The following is an 18,529-nucleotide window of genomic DNA, read 5'->3' as shown; positions in this document are numbered from 1 at the left end:
AAGACACAGAGAGGACTACCACTGTGGACTTCACTTCATGTCCCCCTCCAGTCTGGGCAGCTCTCTAACTTTCCCAATGTTTCAGGAACTCCTTCGGCGCTAGTGGAAGGGAGCGTGCTCATGTTAAAATTATTATAGTGCAGTTCCCATGTCTCTATTCACACTGCAAGCCTGATCCCCTGGCCCAACTGTCCCCCCAGTGTCCTCTAACTCAGTCCAAGTTCATGGACGGAGATGCTGAAAATCTGAGGAAGAAGCTCCAACCCTCCCCTTCCACAGCCGTTCACAAGTATGGTCTATTTTTCTATATTAAACTCAGGAGAAAAGGTGATTGTGTTAGCCATTTTGTTTTGCTCTGTCCTGCTTTTGTTTTTAGTTTTATTATAGTAAGAACACTTAACGTGATGTCCAACCCCTCTTACTAAGTTTTTAAGTGCACAATACGTCGCTGTCGCCTGCAGCATGTTGTGCAACAGAGCTCCAGAGCTTATTCATCCTGCTTAGCTGAACCTTTTGTATTTGATTTAGAAGGTGGGTGTGACAGTCTGTAAATACACACTCTGTTGAGGGTTCTTTCAAACGGCACAAAAGCACAACCCCAGGAAGTCCAGATGGGAAAGGAACAGAGCTACTATGGCTAAATCTGGGGGAATGGAGGACAGGTGTCATTTTACAAAACTGGACACCTGTGTAAACAGGCACTCTGAGGCCGACACTAAGCTATGCAAAGCAGGAAATGCTTAATGATGTGATGCTCCTAACTCAGTAGAGCTAGGCTCTGCTTTAAGTAACCAGATGATCCCAGGACCCTGGGAGGCTGAGACAAGAGGACTGCAAGTTTGAGTACAGCCTGGGTAACTTACTCAGTAAAACCCTGTCTGTAAATAAAAAAGGTTATAGGGATAGGAGTAGGGTTGGGGAAAAAAAAATGTTTTAAAAAGCGAAAGGGATGTAGTTTGGTGTGAAGGCCCTGGGTTCAATCCAGGAAGGCAGGAAGGCAGGCAGGAAGGAAGGAAAGAGACAGAGACAGAGACAGAGACAGAGAGAGAGAGAGGAATGAATGTCAGGGTCCCTCCCCAACCTCCCAAGCAAACTTCCTGCTGGGGCTCATTGCATGTGGCACAAGAACTGTCTACCTTTGAGGCTTTTCATAAAGTTCACATGCGGGGCCCCTAAGGTGTAATCTGATGTACAGGAACTTCCTTGTCCTTACCGAATGAACTCCACAGAATGTTTGCAGTCTGAGCACAAAGAACATCTTAACGAGCTCACCTTAAAGCAGGTGGAGGAAGGGGACTTGAGGCCATCAGAGGTCACTCCCCATTTCACTAACCAGAACACTGAATCCAGAAGAGAAGCTGGCCCAAGAGCCCTGAGCCCTGAAGCAAAACCCTTAAACAATCCCTTCACAGAAACCTCTGCAGCATCAGTTGATAGGCTTGTACTGGAAAATCTTATACTTCTAAGGAAGGATAACGTAGGAAGAGGGAAAAACTGTCTAAAATGCAGACACACCGCATGTTTGTTTTGGAAAGGACCAGTCAAGAGTCCACAAGAGGTTATGAAAAACCCCAGCACTGCCACTGCCAATGTTTGTCTCTGGAATGACAGAGAGAGAGAGATGTTTGTTATTTGTAAGAATTATCTTTGCTGTTATATGGCTCATTCCTGCCTGCAAGGACTGCTCTCATCTGGTGCCAAGGAAAGACTACTGAAAACAAAGTGCAAAAATTATTATCATTGACCAATACTAGAAACACTGCAGGCAACTGAAATGCCCCCAATCCACAGTGAGGGGGACCTTACTGCTCCTCTACCACCAGTGGTTCTATTTCATGTCCAGGCCTTAATGACATCTCAACCTGAGCCTAAGAACTCTTAGGAATGCCCAGTGTTCACAGCAGTTCCCAAGGGGAACTCACCTGGGGTCCTGGGGGCAGGAGCTAAGAGACAGAAAAGGGAGTAGTGACAGAAACAGGAGAGTAACAGGGAAGGGAAGACTATGCATGAAAGGAAAAGAAACCCCTGGCACAGATGGCACATAGGAAGCCTTCTCGTGGGGAAACCAACAAGCCTGTAATGGGCAAAACTTGAGAGCTTTACTCCTGCTACCAACTAGAACAGGGTGAAAGGATGGAGAGGAAAGTTACATACCATAACAGATAAAACATGATACCAATAGCACCCATGTGTGTCACACCTAAGAGCCTGCAGAGTGCTTCCGTGGCCCGGCCCTCAACAAAGCTGTGAGGAGAGGTCACCCACCAGCCCCACACTGTAGAGGAGGATGTAGAGGCCGGAGGCCAGGGCTCCCCAGTGACAAGGTTGGGACTGGAGAGCAAGCACACTTTTGCACCAGGCAATGTGGAAGTGACAGCAAATGATGTGTCCTCAAACCATCTCCTGTGGCCTTTATTCTCTGCAGACTCAAATGGCCTCACCCTCAACACATCTAAAACCCAACTCAAAGCTGCGTGTGACTGTGATCCCAGTATTCCAGGATGAGCCAAGCCTAAGCAGCTCAGTGACTTAGCCAAAACCTTGTCTCAAAATAAAAAACAACAAAAGGGCTAAGATGTAGCTCAGTGAGAAGGATCTGTGCTCAATCTGCAGTACCAAAAAACTTGGGGGTTTTCCTAGCAAGACTTAGCAGTTACAATGCAGACAACAGTTAACATTTACTGAACATTTCTTATGTGCAAGTAATAACACTATGAGGCATTTTAATTATTTTATCATCATTTCTCTTTATCCCCAATCCCAACCCCATTGTGCAAGCAACCACAGTGGCCTCCAGATGGACTCGTACCTCTCTCCACACCTTGGATGGAGCCAGCTTTCTAAGGCTCAAACCTGACCACCCCTCACTGCTGACATCCCTGTAAAGGCTCCTGGGATAAAGACAAACCTGCCTTGGCCTCAGGGCCCAGAACCAAGGTCCACCCACCTCTCCACCCTATGTCACATTCTGCTCTATTTTTTTTTTTTTTTTGCTTAAATTCTTTTATTGGTATATTTTAGGTATACAATATGTTTACACTTATCATTGGGTGCTTGCACCTGTACATGATGTATCTTAGTTCTTATTTTTTCCCCATTCCCTGAGCACCCTTCACCCCCTCCACCCTTCCCTATTTACAAAGACTTTCTTTCCATTTTTTCCTTTTCTCATTATTTTTCCTTTCCTTTCTTCCCTTTCCCCTTCCCCTCCCACTTCCCCTACTGCTTTGGACCTTTTCTTCCTATTTCAAATGATCAATTATTCGTTTTAATCATTTTAATCCTTATTTACACTTTCAGTTTCTCACAATAGAGAAACTATTCGCTATTACACGTGTGTCCTATTTGTTTCACTTAAGAGTATGTCCTCGGGCCGGGGATTTAGCTCAGTGGTTACACCACCTGTCTGAAAAGCACAAGGACCAGAGTTCAATCCCTGGTACCAAAAAAAAAAGAGTATGTCCTCAATATGCATCCATTTAGCTATAAATGACTCTAGTTTCTCGTTCTTTATGGCTGAATAGTACTCCATTTTATAAAAAAAAAAATCTTCTTTATCCAGTTTCCAGTTGATGGGCACTTGGGCTGTTTCCAAGCTTTCGCTGTTACAAACTGTGCCACTATAAACATGGGTGCACATACATCGATGTGGTATGATTCTTTTAGTTCTTTTGGGAAGATACCCAGCAGGGGAATAGCTGGGTCAAATAGGACCTCTAGTCCCAGTTCTTTGAGGTATCTCCATACTGATTTCCACAGTGGTTGGACCAGTCTGCACTCCCACCAACAATGGAGAAGGGTTCCTTTCTTCCCAACACCCCCGCCAGCATTTGTTATTGGTTGATTTCATGATAGCAGCCATTCTTTCTGGGTGAGGTGGAATCTCAGGGTTGTTTTCATCTGCATCTCTCACCATGTGAATACAGCATGGATTGAGTTGGAATCACACCATGAGTCAGCACAACCCATGTCGAGCCCTTTTTCTTGGTGATGGCTCATCCTCTGACAAACAATAGGTGCAGGTGCCATCTCCTGGAAACCAATGCCAAAGCACTAATCCTGGGACCTCTGCACAAACCCCACTTTTGCATTCTGCTCTTTAGCTCTGCTGTACACCCTACTCTGCCCCTGCTTGGCCTTGTACCCTACAATTCTTCTGCTCAAATCCAAATAAGTAAGATCACAGTAGTCCCTTGCTTAAACTCTTCTTAGGGCTTCCTTTTACTGTTACAACTACAGCTGATACACAGGCCCTGATGCTCTGTTTCTTCACAGCACTTCTTATTACTAGAAGGAATCATGTTCGTTTCTTTATGATCTGTCTCACCCCACAGAAGCAGGGACTTGGATTTGTTCACTACACCAGTGAATATGTGCTCAATCAATGCCTTGTACCTTGTTACTAGCAAACAGCTGCTGAATCCTTACTGAGTGCTGGACAGTGAAAGAAACAAGTCAGCTACACAAACTCATTCCCCAGGCAACAACTCTGTTGCCATCTTCCAGATGAGAAAATGAGAGGTAGAAAAGGCAGGGCCCATCTGGGATTCTTACTCAGGCACCAGCTCCAGAGTGTTCACTACTACCCCACAGCACCTCTGCTGCCTCCCACTAGAATCCCATCCAGTTCCAGTCTCATCTCCCAGAATGGATGGGTCCTGGAGAACAGGCACTATATGTTAGGCACAGTTTCCTAGGGTCAAGGACTCACACAGGAGGTCCTAGATAAAAGCTTAGGAGAGGGCCGGGGATTTAGCTCAGTGGTTTCGCCACCTGCTGTGCAAGCACAAGGACCTGAGTTCAATCCCCAGTACCAAAAAAAAAAAAAAGCTTAGGAGAAAATTTAGGAATTCAGGGAAGCTGTGGCTACGAAAGCTCCATGAAAGGCAGACAAGATTAAGCAGCACTATCTTTTCATATTTACAGTACACATCTGTATTCACAAACGATGAAGGAGAGCATCAAGTGAGACAAGGAGAGAGATTAGTAATACATATCCCCCAAAGACCAAGTCTGTCCTTCCCGGTTTCCTACTTCAACCCATAAAACCTTTTTCCAGAGAAAGTCCAGCAAATGACATTTGGAGGGACTTCCTTCTGCTCCTAGTAGCAAAGTTGTACATACTTGCTTGCTGAATACTACCACCATCTGAGTGCCTGAGTGCTACTAGTTAACACACACTCAGTCCTCACAACAACCCTGTAAGACACATAGGATGTCCCAACTGACAACTGTACAAACCAAGGCCCTGCGATGTGAGGGGACCTGCTCTAAGCCTCACTGCTGTGGGCAGGAATCCAGACTGACTTGCATTCCATACCACAATGCCAAAAGCTTCATTTTGGTACTCTACTGTCACAAGATTTTCCAAACTACACAGAAGTACTCATTCAAGTAGTAGAGCTCAGAGGCTGAAGCATCTGAGGAAATTACTGTACCTCTTCTAGAAGATGATGTTTAAAATGGCCCAGGCTGCATGAACACTGGTGAAAATCTGCAGACATCAGCAGGAACTACAAAGGAAAGATAAAACCCCTGGTAAAGGAAGCGGGAGGGCTGGGCGGGTGAGTTAAACCTCAATTCACAGGATATCCGTCCTGCAAAGAGGAAGCTAAACTGCAGATCAAGCAGCTGGGAAGGGAAGTGGCCCGGTCTCTGGAGCTTGGAGCTCACAGACCAATTGCAGACAGCACGGCAGAGGAGAGGTGCACAGGTCAAGCCCAGAGCTGGCCCAGAGGCAGGCAGACACAATTAACACCTCCTGTCTGGTGAATGGGCAAGGGTACTTGGGTCAAGAGTAAACATATTTACATCTAAGAAATATGAGGTGCTGAGGGTGTAGTTCTGTGATAGTGTATGCTTAGCATGCAGGAGTCTCTGGGTTCCATCCTCAACACAAAAGAGAAGAGAAGAGAAGAGAAGAGAAGGGAAAGAGAAGGGGAAGGGGAAGGGATGAACGCCAGACTGTCCTGAGTGTGCGTTACTTGGGGAGATTTCTGCCTAAAGCATTCAGCACCAGCAACTGCTAACATCAAGGCACCTGGAATCTCCAAGGACTCATATCACCACAAACCATGATGACAGTCTGTTTCCACTTTTATTTCTTAACCCATAAAATTAAACTTTATTCTCTAAAATATAAGAATCTGAGAGGACTTCTGTGTGCCCACTGATGGGCCATACAAGCCTTTCCTCATTGATCACCATGCACCTTGTTATGGCTGGAACCATCTCTCCTCGACACACATGGTTTAGTTTATCCTGTCACATACTGGCAGTTATGACAGGTAGGACACCCACAACAAATGCTTCTTGACTGTCACAGCCCTGACACATCTTCCATCTCCTGGTCTGGCAAATGTACTACTCATGTTATCTACTAGCCTTTGTGGCCCTTTGAATTTGCAATCCTGCTCAAAGAAAGTCATGGAGAGCTATGGAAAGACCAGCAGAGATGTTCACAGGGTGCTCGCCTTCCATCCTTCCAGAAGGGCTGACAGACTTACAGGTCCAAGGATACTGCCACAGCACACAGAGGCCACCAGACTTTCCATGTTATGAAGAAGTCATAATCTCAGAGCAAGATATTTATGCGGAAAAAATTTAAAAAACAATTTCCTGCACTTTATTGGGTTTAATATGCAAGGCTCTTAATTTTAAAGGTAATCAATAATTTGTGGTTATCAAAAATAGAGCAAGGTAAAGAGAAAAGAAAGAGCTTTGAGAAGTAAAATAAATTTTAAAAATAGTCTCTGTACTCTTCTGTGCCTGGTGCAGCCATAGCTTGTGGTCCCAAGAAGCATCTGATACGGGCAACAGCTCCAAAGCAATGCATGCTGGAAAAATCAACAGGTGTTCAGGCCCCACAAACTGAGAGAATGTCCTCTTATCATTTCCCAAAGGAAAAGACTTAAGAATGCTCTTAAAGGAGATGAAGATTTGCATGCAGCACTTCATTAAGACTGATAGTCAAGTGTGAACTGATATAATCTTCCCTGCTGGTTCTATGGATGTCATCAGCATGGACAAAGTCAGAGAGAATTTCCGTCTGATCTGTGATACCAAGGGTATTAGATCCGAGAAGGACAGGTACAAGTTGTACAAAGAAAGAGCCTGTGGACACAAAAGGAATCCCAATGGAAATGCTCATGCCATTTGCTACCCCGATCCTCTTATCACAGTAATGATACCATCCAAATTGATTTAGAGACTAGCAAAATTATTGATTTCATCAAGTTTGACACTGGTACCCAGTATATGGTCATCAGAGCTGCCAACCTGGGAAGAACTGGTATGATCACCAATAGAGATGGCTCTTTTGATGTAGCTCTTATGAAAGAAGATAATGGCAACAATTTTAGTACCTGGCTCCCCAACATTTTTGCTACTGGCAAAGGCAACAAACCATGGATTTCTTTTTCCCTATGAATCTGCCTGCCACTGCTGAAGAGAGGGGTCAGGAGTGTGGCAGCCCAACAAAGCAGTGGGTGAAATGGTCTATAGGTGACACGTTGGAGAGGTCTAATTAAGGATAAGACAGCATGATCCTGAAAAACAAAACAAAACCATTCTAAATGTTTATAAAACCTCACAGAAGAGGGTCTGGTACAAATCTAAGGTAAGATCAGGTATTCTGTTGGAAACTTGTTTTAAAAAACCCAAAACTGGGCCAGGGATTTAGCTCAGTGGTTTCGCCGCCTGCTGCGCAAGCGCAAGGACCCGAGTTCAATCCCTGGTACCAAACAAAAAACAAAAAAAAAAACCCAAAACCCACAAGATGTACTATCTCTGGTTACATATAGAGCTCACATACAGAAAGGAGTATCTTTCTAACACTGGCCTCAAGTTCCCAGCCTTGGGTTTCTTCAGTGTAGATATCCTCAGTCCATAAATCAATTGACTTGGACAAAACGCAGCAGCATCCTTCCCTGTGCAAGGCTCCCTTGAATCTTAGTATCAGACTAGCCTGCCACAGACATCCTGGGACTGTCTCACTTGGTCTGCCTATGTGCTCTACTTGGGAAAGGGGAACAGAGCAACCTGTGGCAAGAGCTGCTCAGATCACAGCAACCTACAACCCAGCATGGAGCCACTAACGTCATAATTGGCAAAGGAAAACACAACTTCACTAAGAGGTGCTGCTGCACTGTCACCCCTGTTTCTCCAGGTAGGGAGGAGATGATGGGGGCACAAACAAGGGCCTTCAGTTACTCAAACAGGACCCTCTCCAGGACTTTCATCTGGGAGATGGAGGTGAGCATTCCAGACTGTGCTTAGAAATCAACCAGGGACCGATATGTTTAACCCCAGGAAGGCAGGAAGTTCCAGCAGAAACACTGTCATTCTACCCCCATCCTGTTGGAACTAAAACACAGCAGGGAAGTCAAGCAAATCAAAGGGGAATTAGAGCCATTCACAGAGGGAGGGGCACTGGGATTAATGAACTCTTTAATTTTTTAATTTCCTGAGGTTTCCAGCTAATTAGGCTCTCAACCATACTGTAATGTGATCAAATTCAACTGGATTTACATAACAGTTGAGAGTGGAAGATGGCACAGAAATCACAGGGGGCTCCAGGGACCGCAGACAAGGCCCAGGGTGCTTGATTCCAGCCTTGATCTGCACTAATTAGGCACCGCTAATTCCCCAAATAATGGCACTCAGAAGGCACTGTGTAATCTACCGTGTGCATTTAGGGAGCTCTGTTCTTAAAGCACTACTGACAATTCTCTAACTTGGTAAAAGCACGCGTGCGTACACACACACATGCACACACTGCTCAAAGGTGAGGAGGAAATGACCAAGTACAACTAGCAAACATATGGATAAAAATATTCAACCTAAAGATAATACCAATGAAAAATTAGATTCTATTACTGCCTGTTGAGCTAGAAATTAAGGGAGGAAAAACACTCAATTTTGACAAAGAAGAAATAAACTCATTCTCATATTGCTAGTGGCATTATATATTGGAATAACACTTCGGGAAATCAGTTTGGCAGTATTTGTCAAGAGTCTGGACAGTGTTCATTCTTTGACATAATATTATTCCTGTTAATCTATCCTAGGAAAGAATCCAAATGCAGAAAAACTACACAGAAGACCACAGTTACTATAAAATTGTTTATAATGCAAGAAATTGGAAGCAACCTTAAAGTCAAACATCACAGAAACTACTGATGTATTTAAGGGTTACTAAGCAGCCATTAAGAAATGATGGTTATAGGGGCTGGGGATTTAGCTCAGTGGTTTTGCCGCCTGCTGCGCAAGCGCAAGGACCCGAGTTTGATCCCCGGTACCAAAAAAATAAATAAAAAGAAATGATGGTTATAAAGACTTCCTAATAAGGTGGAAAAAAGATCAGATCACATTAATTTTTTTTTTTTTGGTACTGGGAATCGAACTCGGGTCCTTGCACTTGTGCAGCAGGTGGAGAAACCACTGAGCTAAATCCCCGGCCCCATATCACATTAATTTTAAAAAAAGAAGATAAGCAATTATATATAGCCTATGGCTCTAACTAATAAAAACGCACATGCATACAAGAAATGAGAAGAGCTATTAAAAATGAAACTGCTACAGGTGATTTTTCTCTTTCATAATCCAAACTTTCCATAAAGCAGCTTTGTCAAGTTGAACCATTTGAAACTGCCAACGGTCAACCATTTGGGGCTATAAAAGTGGCAATTTCACGTGGTTCAACCTATATTTTTATAATTACATTAAGTTTTAATAACTTAGGCTTTCAAAGCACTTGTTCTTATTGTATACCACCACCCCCTTTGATATAAAGAATTTGGATACATATAGGGCACACAAGTGGTTTAATAGTAATCCTCAGAATTTTGTAATACAAAGAAGAGACATCCTTTCAGAGGATTTGAAACAGCTGACAGGAAAAAAAGAGAATGGCCAATCCAAGTCAGTTTCACCACACAATATCGAAGCTCAGTTTTGAAAGACAGGCTCCACTAGCTAAAGGTGGAGGAGGCACCTCTAATATGCTTTACATCTCAAGGGCGGAATCCCTTCCTTGGGTCAGGAGAGCAGTGTGCAAAGTCGCATTGGAGACTGTCTATAGCAGGGTGAGGTGCCTGGCGGGGGGGGGGGGGGGGATCCTCTATCCTCACTGGACCTTTTCACTTCAGCTGCCCCTCATCTTCAAGTCCCATCTTTCCAGGCCAGCATCTTAAAGGATGCGAACTTTCTTTTTCTGGCCTGGGGACAAGGCTATTTGTATTTACTGAAGTACCTTGATTCTTGGTGCCCCAAAAAAGGGATTAGGATAGGAAGGCACACTCTATAAAGAGCAGGTAGAATCAACATCTGTATGGGTGGAATCTTTTAATAATATTAGCACATGCACAGAAAATATCTAGGCAAACATGTCTAGCAAACACTTAGCAACATCCCTAGGAGTACAATTATGGATGGAGGGGTTTACTTTCCAAGTAACACATTTCCATATTGTTTAAAAAGAGTATTATTGTTGTAGTCAGATTAAGATATTCTTGCTCACCTTCTGAGTCCTACACTTCATCGTTCCCAAATGGCAGAATTTTTCATCCAATAAAGGAAAAAGAGGTTGGGAGAAACACCACTTCCTGACTACCAACAGGGACTGGGTGCTGTGCTGGGCTTCATCCACATCAGCTGCCCTTCTTAGGTGACAGTCCTGCTCTTTCTGAACAGCGACAACAGCCATCTGCCAGCAGCCAAGGACCCTAGCTAATGACTCACCAACCTACACGTGTCCAGTGTTCTGAATTTGTACAATGTATTATTTGAGTTGCTTTATTGGCCTTTAGAAACCAGCCCAGTCATGGCTGGAGGCACTAGGAGCTACACTGGCCCAGGATCTCATTCTCTCTTCAAAACAAGCCCATGAGATAGGTTACTGACATTGGGGACCATTTCAAGCATAGGACACACAAGTTTCAAGATAGCAGCACTTTCTCTTATTCTCTCCTGGGGCTGAGCAGAGGACAAGTCTCAGGAATTGGGGGCAGATATGAGACTGAATCCTCACAGAGATGTCATGTGACTTGCACAAAGTCACCCAGCTGGTAATCAGGTAGCAGTCACCTTTCAGGCTCCAAACCCTTGGGCCTTAATATGAGTCTCCACTGCTTTGGGGCACACAGAGAAAAAAGAACACTTTGGGACCAAGGTTTGTCTCCTCTCTCCCCCAGCCCACCACCATTCCCTGGAGCTCTGGGCAAAAGCTGAGCCTCCTCCAGCCAGAGCTGAACACAGCACCCAAAAGGCATTGGTAGTGTGTACTTCCTGGAAGCAGCTGCTTCCCGAGTGCACAGAGGCCTGAGCTTGCCAGATGACCCAGCCTCTGTACACACTACCAAGAGTTTTAAATATTTACAGAAACAATCTTTGGGGGGGGGGGGGGCTTGAAACAGGGTCTCACTATGTAGCTCAGGCTGGCCTTAAACTCTCTATGCAGCCCAAGCTGGTCTAAAATTCACAATGCTCCTGCCTCAGCTTTTTCAATGCTAGGAAATACAGATGTATGCCACCATGGGCAGCTTAAAATCTATTTTTAAGTAGCCATTGTACAAAGACTTCACTGAAGATGAGCTTGGAACAAGGCAGCCTGAGTGGGAATACAAACTCTACAGCCAACTGGCAAAATGCATGTTACTTAACCTTGTTGGGCCTCAATTTTGTCATTTATAAAATTAGGATAATAGCTCCTAACTCACTGGAATGAATGAAGACTAAATTATTACATTTAAGTGGGCTAATGAACTTAGTGTCTTGAATACTGCATCTGAGCACACAAGGGAGTCAATAAATAACTACTGTGCTATGATTACTCCATTAAAGACAGAATCACAAAAATGACTGCAAAAGGAACTTTTAAAAGCCCATCTAGTCCAATGTCCTCATTATAGATGGGGAAACTGAGACCTGAGGAGAGAAAGTATGCTAAAAAAACACTTATCACAGTGACTTATAAACAGTACACACCCTGTAAGTATATGGGACAAATAATACTATATTGGCAACAATCTTCACTTAACCTACTTAAAAATAATTAAAAAGTTTAAGGTCAGGCATAGTAGTGTATGCCCAGCCACTAAGTGAGGCCGAAGCAGGAGGATTTCTTGAGCCTAGGAGTTTGACACCACCATGGGCAACATAGCAAGACCCAGTCTCTTAAAAACGATTACAGGTCCAGTTTAATGGTACTCTCTCTGACTCCTATCTAGAATAATTTTTTAAAGAAAATTCCTCAATGGGTTAACTTTTCATTTGGATCCACTCTGTTCAATACAGAAGCCACTAGCAAGATGTGGCTATTTAAGTTTACTTCAATTATAGCCAAGTAACACTGAATATTCAGTTCCTCCATCACACCAGCCACATTTCAGGAGCTCAAGAGCTGCATGTGGCAACCAGACGGCAAAGATCCAGAACATATCTGCCGTAATGGAAAGTTCCAGAGGGCAGCACAGCTGTGAAACACAGACAGCATCACTAAGCACTTTGTGATTTCTGTTCTTAAACAGGAGATTTAGTTTCCTACATCCTACTGTCCTTAGCTAGCACTACAAGAAGGATGAGACCTCACTGGACTTCCTTTTTAGTGCAAAACTGCATATTCTTGTCAAGTTCAATCTCCCTCAGAAATTTCCCAACAGTGCATACTGGGAGGCTGCTGGGTTGAGAAGGCAACGGGGATTAAAGGAAATATGACTTTGAAAAAAATGTGTTCTCTGACAGCCCGTAACATGTGCTGCAAGCTAAACACATCAACACAGGTCAGCCCCCCACTTATTGGGCCTCCCTACCACTGAAGTACCACAGAGAATTGCATCTCTCACTTCTCCAAAGCACCTGTGGTTTGTAACCGATGTGATTTCTTAGAAGTTGGTAAACAAGCTTATTTCCTTGAAAATTGAATTCTGATGCCAAAATACTCTCATGACCCCATCTAGGTGCAGCGCAGCCTCATCGCAGCCTCATCGCAGCCTCATCCTCATCACCTTTAACAGCTCAGGAAGTAAGAAGTCCTGTCAGAACTCATCCCCTTGACCCAGGGACTGAGCCTCGAGGGCAGGAACCAGGGGCGTGTGCATCTTAATCACTTTCCTCTGGGGTCCGAGCAGGAACACTTCTAATGTTTCTAGCGTTTTCTATGTGAGACAACAAGAGCAGCTACCATGAGCAGTAGTGCTTGGGATATGGTGTGTAGCTACTCATTGGACCTGCTCTTTTTAAAAATGTTTTATTAGTATATCTGTGATATACAATAATCACATTCATCTTGGGGAACTGGCCTATACTATACATATCACATCTTCATCATTCCCTATCCTACCCTCTCCTCTCCCTTCTTTCCTAATCCCCTTCCCATCTCCACAGAATCTACCTGTTTCCTACCATCTCTTTTATTTTGCTCTTTGAATTATTTATATTTTGGGATTCTCATATTAGAGAACCCATGTGGTATGTTCTCTCATTATTGATAATAAAACCAACAACACATGTGGTGTCCTAACTACATGCTAGGTATAGTGACAGGCATTTTACCTGCTTTATCTTTAGTTGACCTCAATCAGTTGAGGAACCAAACCCACAGAGTTAAGCTCACGGATACACAGCTAAAAGTAGAGCTATGCTTGCTTTACATCTATGTGCAGGGGCAACTCTGTTGCCACACTAGTCATTACACCCACTCAGGCTGGTGGGACAGGAGCCCACATCAGACATGTAAGTAGCTCTGTGTTCTCAGCCACCTCCATAGTATAACATCCCAGCAGGAGGGCCTTCCACTCCACATAGGGAGGATCCAATGAGATACAGGGGTTCGAGATCTTGCCTGGCTCCAAAGCCCTTGCTTCTCTGTACTCAACCAAGCTGCTGGCTAATAAGCGGTGAGAACTGAAACCCAAATAAAAACAAGAAGTACGTGTAAAGACAAAATGTTCCTGAGCTGCTTTATTTTTAAATCTCTTACTTCTCAAACAAACACATTACATGTCCTAGTCAGAGTTCTGGCCTCCCTAACAACCTCAGCGTTATCAGAGGGACTAGGTAAACCTGAAGGTGCCACCAAATAGAGGTGCCATGGAACAGCATCGTGCAATTTTGAACCTGGAGGGATCCAGTGTTCATCTGCCCAATATGCAGAAAAGACAGGAGGGAGGTAATTCAGTATCACACAGCACATAAGGGCTCCAGGCTCCTGGTGCAGCGCTCTCTCTACCCCAGCAGCATTTCCAGGGTGTGCTATGCAGACAGATCACTGGAGTTTGAGAGACGTTTCTGAGGGATATGGATAAATGAAGTTGAATCATTACTTATTTTTAATGCATATAAAAATGTAACTGGCACATCAATGTGCGATTTTGCAGATGTTTCTGCTTAGGAAGAGGTTAAAGTAGATTGTAGTGTTAGGCTCAAGCCAATTTAAAGAAAAATATTAACTAAATAATAATAAAGCGAGCATACAAATCCGGCAAACATCGTGCCGGCAGATGGCCAAGTAGGAAAACAAGTCCTACACCAGTCTGGGCTCATTCCAGCAACAGGCTAAAGCAAGAAGTAATAAAAGGAAAAATAAAAGAGAAGGGAGAAGAGCACCAACAGAGGGGTGGAGTGCCACCCTAGCCCCTAAGATGACTCCACTCTTATCTAGGGGAGTGAGAACCCAGCATCCATATGTGCCACACCCCTCCTCCTCCTCCCAGGGTTATCCAATCTAAGCCAACAGTCTTTGCGCCCAAAGGTACAAAAGTCCAAACACATACATCAGCCAGGTCAGGGGGAGCAATGGCCTGGGTCTCACATGCCCCAACTCCCTCCCAACCCAAGACTGCTGTCAAGATGCCCTCCTTCCCTTCTAATACCAGTATCTGAGCCAGCTGTAAATGATTTATCCATTTCTTTGCCTCAGTGATTCAGATGCCACAATTAGATCCTTTCTATTGTGCTGCATGCTTCCTTAAACTCCCATTCACAGAGGCCAGAAGTCCCCCTTTCAATGCCTCGTAGTTCACAAGAGCCCAAATTACCAGTGCTGGTTTGGTTTAAAGCACAATTCAGGTTCATGTAACACCTCATTAAGCTTCTCCACATCTGCTTCCACACCCGCATCAGATGCTGGGATCTGAGGGTGCTTGGAAAGGCTGCAGGGCATCAGGACTCTCTGGTGCCCCCAGCCACACCCCTGAAGCCCCTCACCAAGAATGGTGCCCTTCTCTAAAATCACCAGGGGTACCAGGGTCCTCATGACCACGCTGGAGGATGCCCCATCCCAGAGGCAGGAGCCTGCTTTATGGCACAGAGAAAGTGATTCCCAAACATCCTCTGAGAAACATTCTCTGGTTTACTAGAGAGGTATCAAATGCTGGCCAGGATTATACCCCCACCCAATACCAAACAAAATGTGTGGAAGGATCCTATTTAATCTTATTTTTAAAGCATCATCATTGTAACTACTTTTACCTTATGAGAAGTACATGGACTAGACTTTTGGGCACTTAATATGTTATGTGCAGAATTCTGTATTTCCAAATTCACCTACTTGATAAAATTTATTGAAAGCCTAAAACCAATACAGTCACACCTCATTATTCAAGGAGGATTTGTTCCAGAACCACCCACCCTGCCACCCTCCAGCCCACCCTCCCATGGATACCAAACCCACAGATACCAAGTGCTTTACATAATCTTGGGGTGGTACATGCATGTAACCCATGCACATCCTCCTGTGGGCTTTAAATCATTCTGACTACTTACAATAACCAATACAATGTAAAAGATAAACAAAAAGCTACTATACTGTACTATTTAGAAAATAATGGCCAAAACCAGTTTGTATGTGTTCGGTACAACCACAATTTTTGTCTCAGATCTTTCAATCTGGAGTTGGTTGGACCTGTGAATGCAGAAGCCGAAGACATGGTGCCATTCAGTCATTTACAGGTACGTACAGAGACGCAAGAACTTGGGTCACGCTCAATGCATGTTCCCCACTAGGGAGGTACAAGGCGACACTCGCTACAGCTCTTGTACTGTAAACAAGTGTCCTATTCACCGTGTATTTAGTGCATATTTTTCACATTTTTGTGCTTTTTGTTCATTTTCTGTTTAAAACAGTCCCTAGGGATGTGCTGAAGTGCTGTCTAGTGATCCTAAGCTCAAGAAGGCTGTGCCTTGTGTGGAAAAAAAAAAATACATGTGTTAGATAAGCTTTGTTCAGGTGTGAGCTAAAGTGCTGCTGCCCAGGAGTTCAATATTAACTCATCAACTATGTATTAACACATTCACGATGGGGCTGTAATTCATACATCTTGCTGCCCGCAGACAGTCACGCATGTACCACTGGTGGTTTAAGATGGCAGGAACATGTTTAACGCAGGCTTACACAGAAAAACACATAAAATAGGCTATGTATTAATCACATAATAACAAAACTGTGACCAGGGCTGGGGTATAGCTCAGTGGTACAGTGCGCTCACCTAGGATGCAAGAGGCCTTGGGTTAGATCCCTAGCATGGGGTGCAGCTGGTGGGTTCTGAGGCTGTTTTTTTTTTTTTTTTTTTGAATCAGGTTTTTGCTGTGCAGTTCAGGCTGGCCTTGAACTCACTTTATAGCCCAGGCTAGCCTCAAACTCATAGCAATTCTACCTCAGTCTCCCAAGTGCTGGAACTACAAGCATATGCTACCACACCAGGCATCTTTAAGGCGTTTTAAGTAAAAATTAACTAATAGCAGCTCTGACAGCTGAACAGGGCAAAGCCAGCTACCCTTAGGAGAGGATATTTTAGGGAGCCCAAATGAGGAAGTGAAGCTTGCTAGGCAGAGGATGAGGTCAGGAGGAACACAGAGGCTGCTAAGGCTAACCAAGAAGAATGTGTGAAGAGAAAATTGCTCATTCCCAGTGGCCCTATAATCTCACTCCTGAAGACCTATCCTAAGGAAGGGACTCAAAAAAAGGAAAGCAGAGGGAAATATAGATGGATATCCACTACAACGAACAACACAGTGAGGGCCTTATAAACTGTTCACTTAATTCTCACAACAATCCACAAGGTAGGTATTCTTAACATGAACATTTCACAGAATACAAACTATTTTGCCTTACTCAATACTATCTTAAACATTTTCCACACCACTACACAGTCTTTACATTCCGTATTTTTATTGTTGCCTGATATTCTATGTAATGTATGTTCCAACCCATTGTTGGACACTCACTTTCTCCAGCACCTTGTTAAGTGCAACTCATGCCACTTAAGTACTCGGTAACAAATGAGGAACTATAGGACGAAGGGACCTGGAGTATGAGTCTGAACCTTCTTTAATTCACCCATTGGCATTCTGGGCTGGTCAACTCAACCGCCATGAAGATCTCTCACAATGCCAGGTAGGAAAATGCGGTCTTTCCATGCTTTATGGCTGAAGAAACATGTTCAAAGATGAGCTTTCAAATGGGGCTGAAGGGCTGGGGATTTAACTCAGTGGTTCCGCCACCTGCCTTGAAAATACAAGATCCCAAGTTCAATCCCCGGTACCAAAAAAAACAAAAAAACCTTTACCATCTGGGTAGCAAAAGATCATCAAGGTCTAAACTGATAGGACAAAAGTATTTAATTGCTAACGTGGCTGTTCTATTGTGACTCAAATGGGGCTGAATTGCCAGTGGCATATGCCTGTAATGCCAGCACTGGGGAGACTGAGGGAGGAGGATCACAAGTTAAAGGCCAGCCTCAACTACAAAGCAAGGCAAAAAAACAAAGGGCTGGGGATTTAGATCAGTGGTTCTGGTGCCTGCCTCGAAAGCACAAGCTCCTGAGTTCAATTCCTGGTACCAAAAAAAACAGGGGCCAGGGATGTAGCTCAGTGGCACCACACCTGCCTCACGACTTCGAGGTCCAGAGTTTGATCCCCAGTACCAAAAACAAACAAACAAACAAAAAAAACACACACACAACAAATGGGGCTGAGATTATGCGACAGAAAAGATGGCTCAAGAGCATAAAATTCATGGGCCAGGGATTGAGCTCAGTGGTGCTGCTGCCCGCCTCGCAAGCACAAGGTCCCAAGTTCGATTCCCAGTACCAAAAAAAAAAAAAAAAAAGAGTATAGAATCCAGATTCCTTTTTTTTTTTGGCACTGGGAGTCGAACTCAGGACCTTGCACTTACCAGACAGGCACGATGTCACTGAGCTACATCCCCAAGCCTAGAATCCAGATTCTAAAGGGTCAGACCCAGGGCCTCATCCCTATTGTTCTAGTGGTTATGGTGGGTCCTTGGACAAGCCCCATGTCCCATATGAGCAGCAAAATTCCATCACATAGCAGAGATTAAGGGCAGAGCAGCTGGGTTCAACTTCTGGTTTTGCCACTTATTAGCAATAAAGTCTAAATTTATAGAGTTTCTAATTTATATAAAGTTCTACATTCATAGGATCCCATACTTTGGAGACTTTGGGAGCCAAACAGGATGATCCATGTATCCTAAATCCCAGATCCCAAAGGGCAAGTAACAGACACACTTGGC

At 44.1% G+C, this 18,529-nt stretch overlaps 1 protein-coding gene and 1 pseudogene across 8 annotated transcripts in view; one reads left to right on the top strand and one right to left on the bottom strand.

Annotated features, from left to right (window-relative positions):
- The window catches only part of Capzb (capping actin protein of muscle Z-line subunit beta), a 127,300-nt gene that overhangs the window by 95,005 nt on the left and 13,766 nt on the right, over positions 1-18,529 (bottom strand). For 4 of the 8 annotated variants that reach the window (XM_021262949.2, XM_087215103.1, XM_021262947.2 and 1 more), the window contains exon 2: positions 5,439-5,513. The exons of the other annotated variants lie outside the window; for them this stretch is intronic. In XM_021262949.2, coding sequence (XP_021118608.1) covers positions 5,439-5,513 — 75 coding nt within the window. The remainder of the gene's footprint in view (positions 1-5,438; positions 5,514-18,529) is intronic. 8 annotated transcript variants of the gene reach the window in all.
- On the top strand, positions 6,819-7,428 carry LOC147827274 (small ribosomal subunit protein eS4-like; annotated as a pseudogene).

Source organism: Heterocephalus glaber, unplaced genomic scaffold (assembly GCF_053883595.1).
Source record: "Heterocephalus glaber isolate CG9 unplaced genomic scaffold, H.glaber_assembly_v1.0 deba00001452, whole genome shotgun sequence".
In the NCBI taxonomy this organism is placed as follows: Eukaryota; Metazoa; Chordata; class Mammalia; order Rodentia; family Bathyergidae; genus Heterocephalus; species Heterocephalus glaber.
This window is presented reverse-complemented; position numbering and strand designations above follow the sequence as displayed.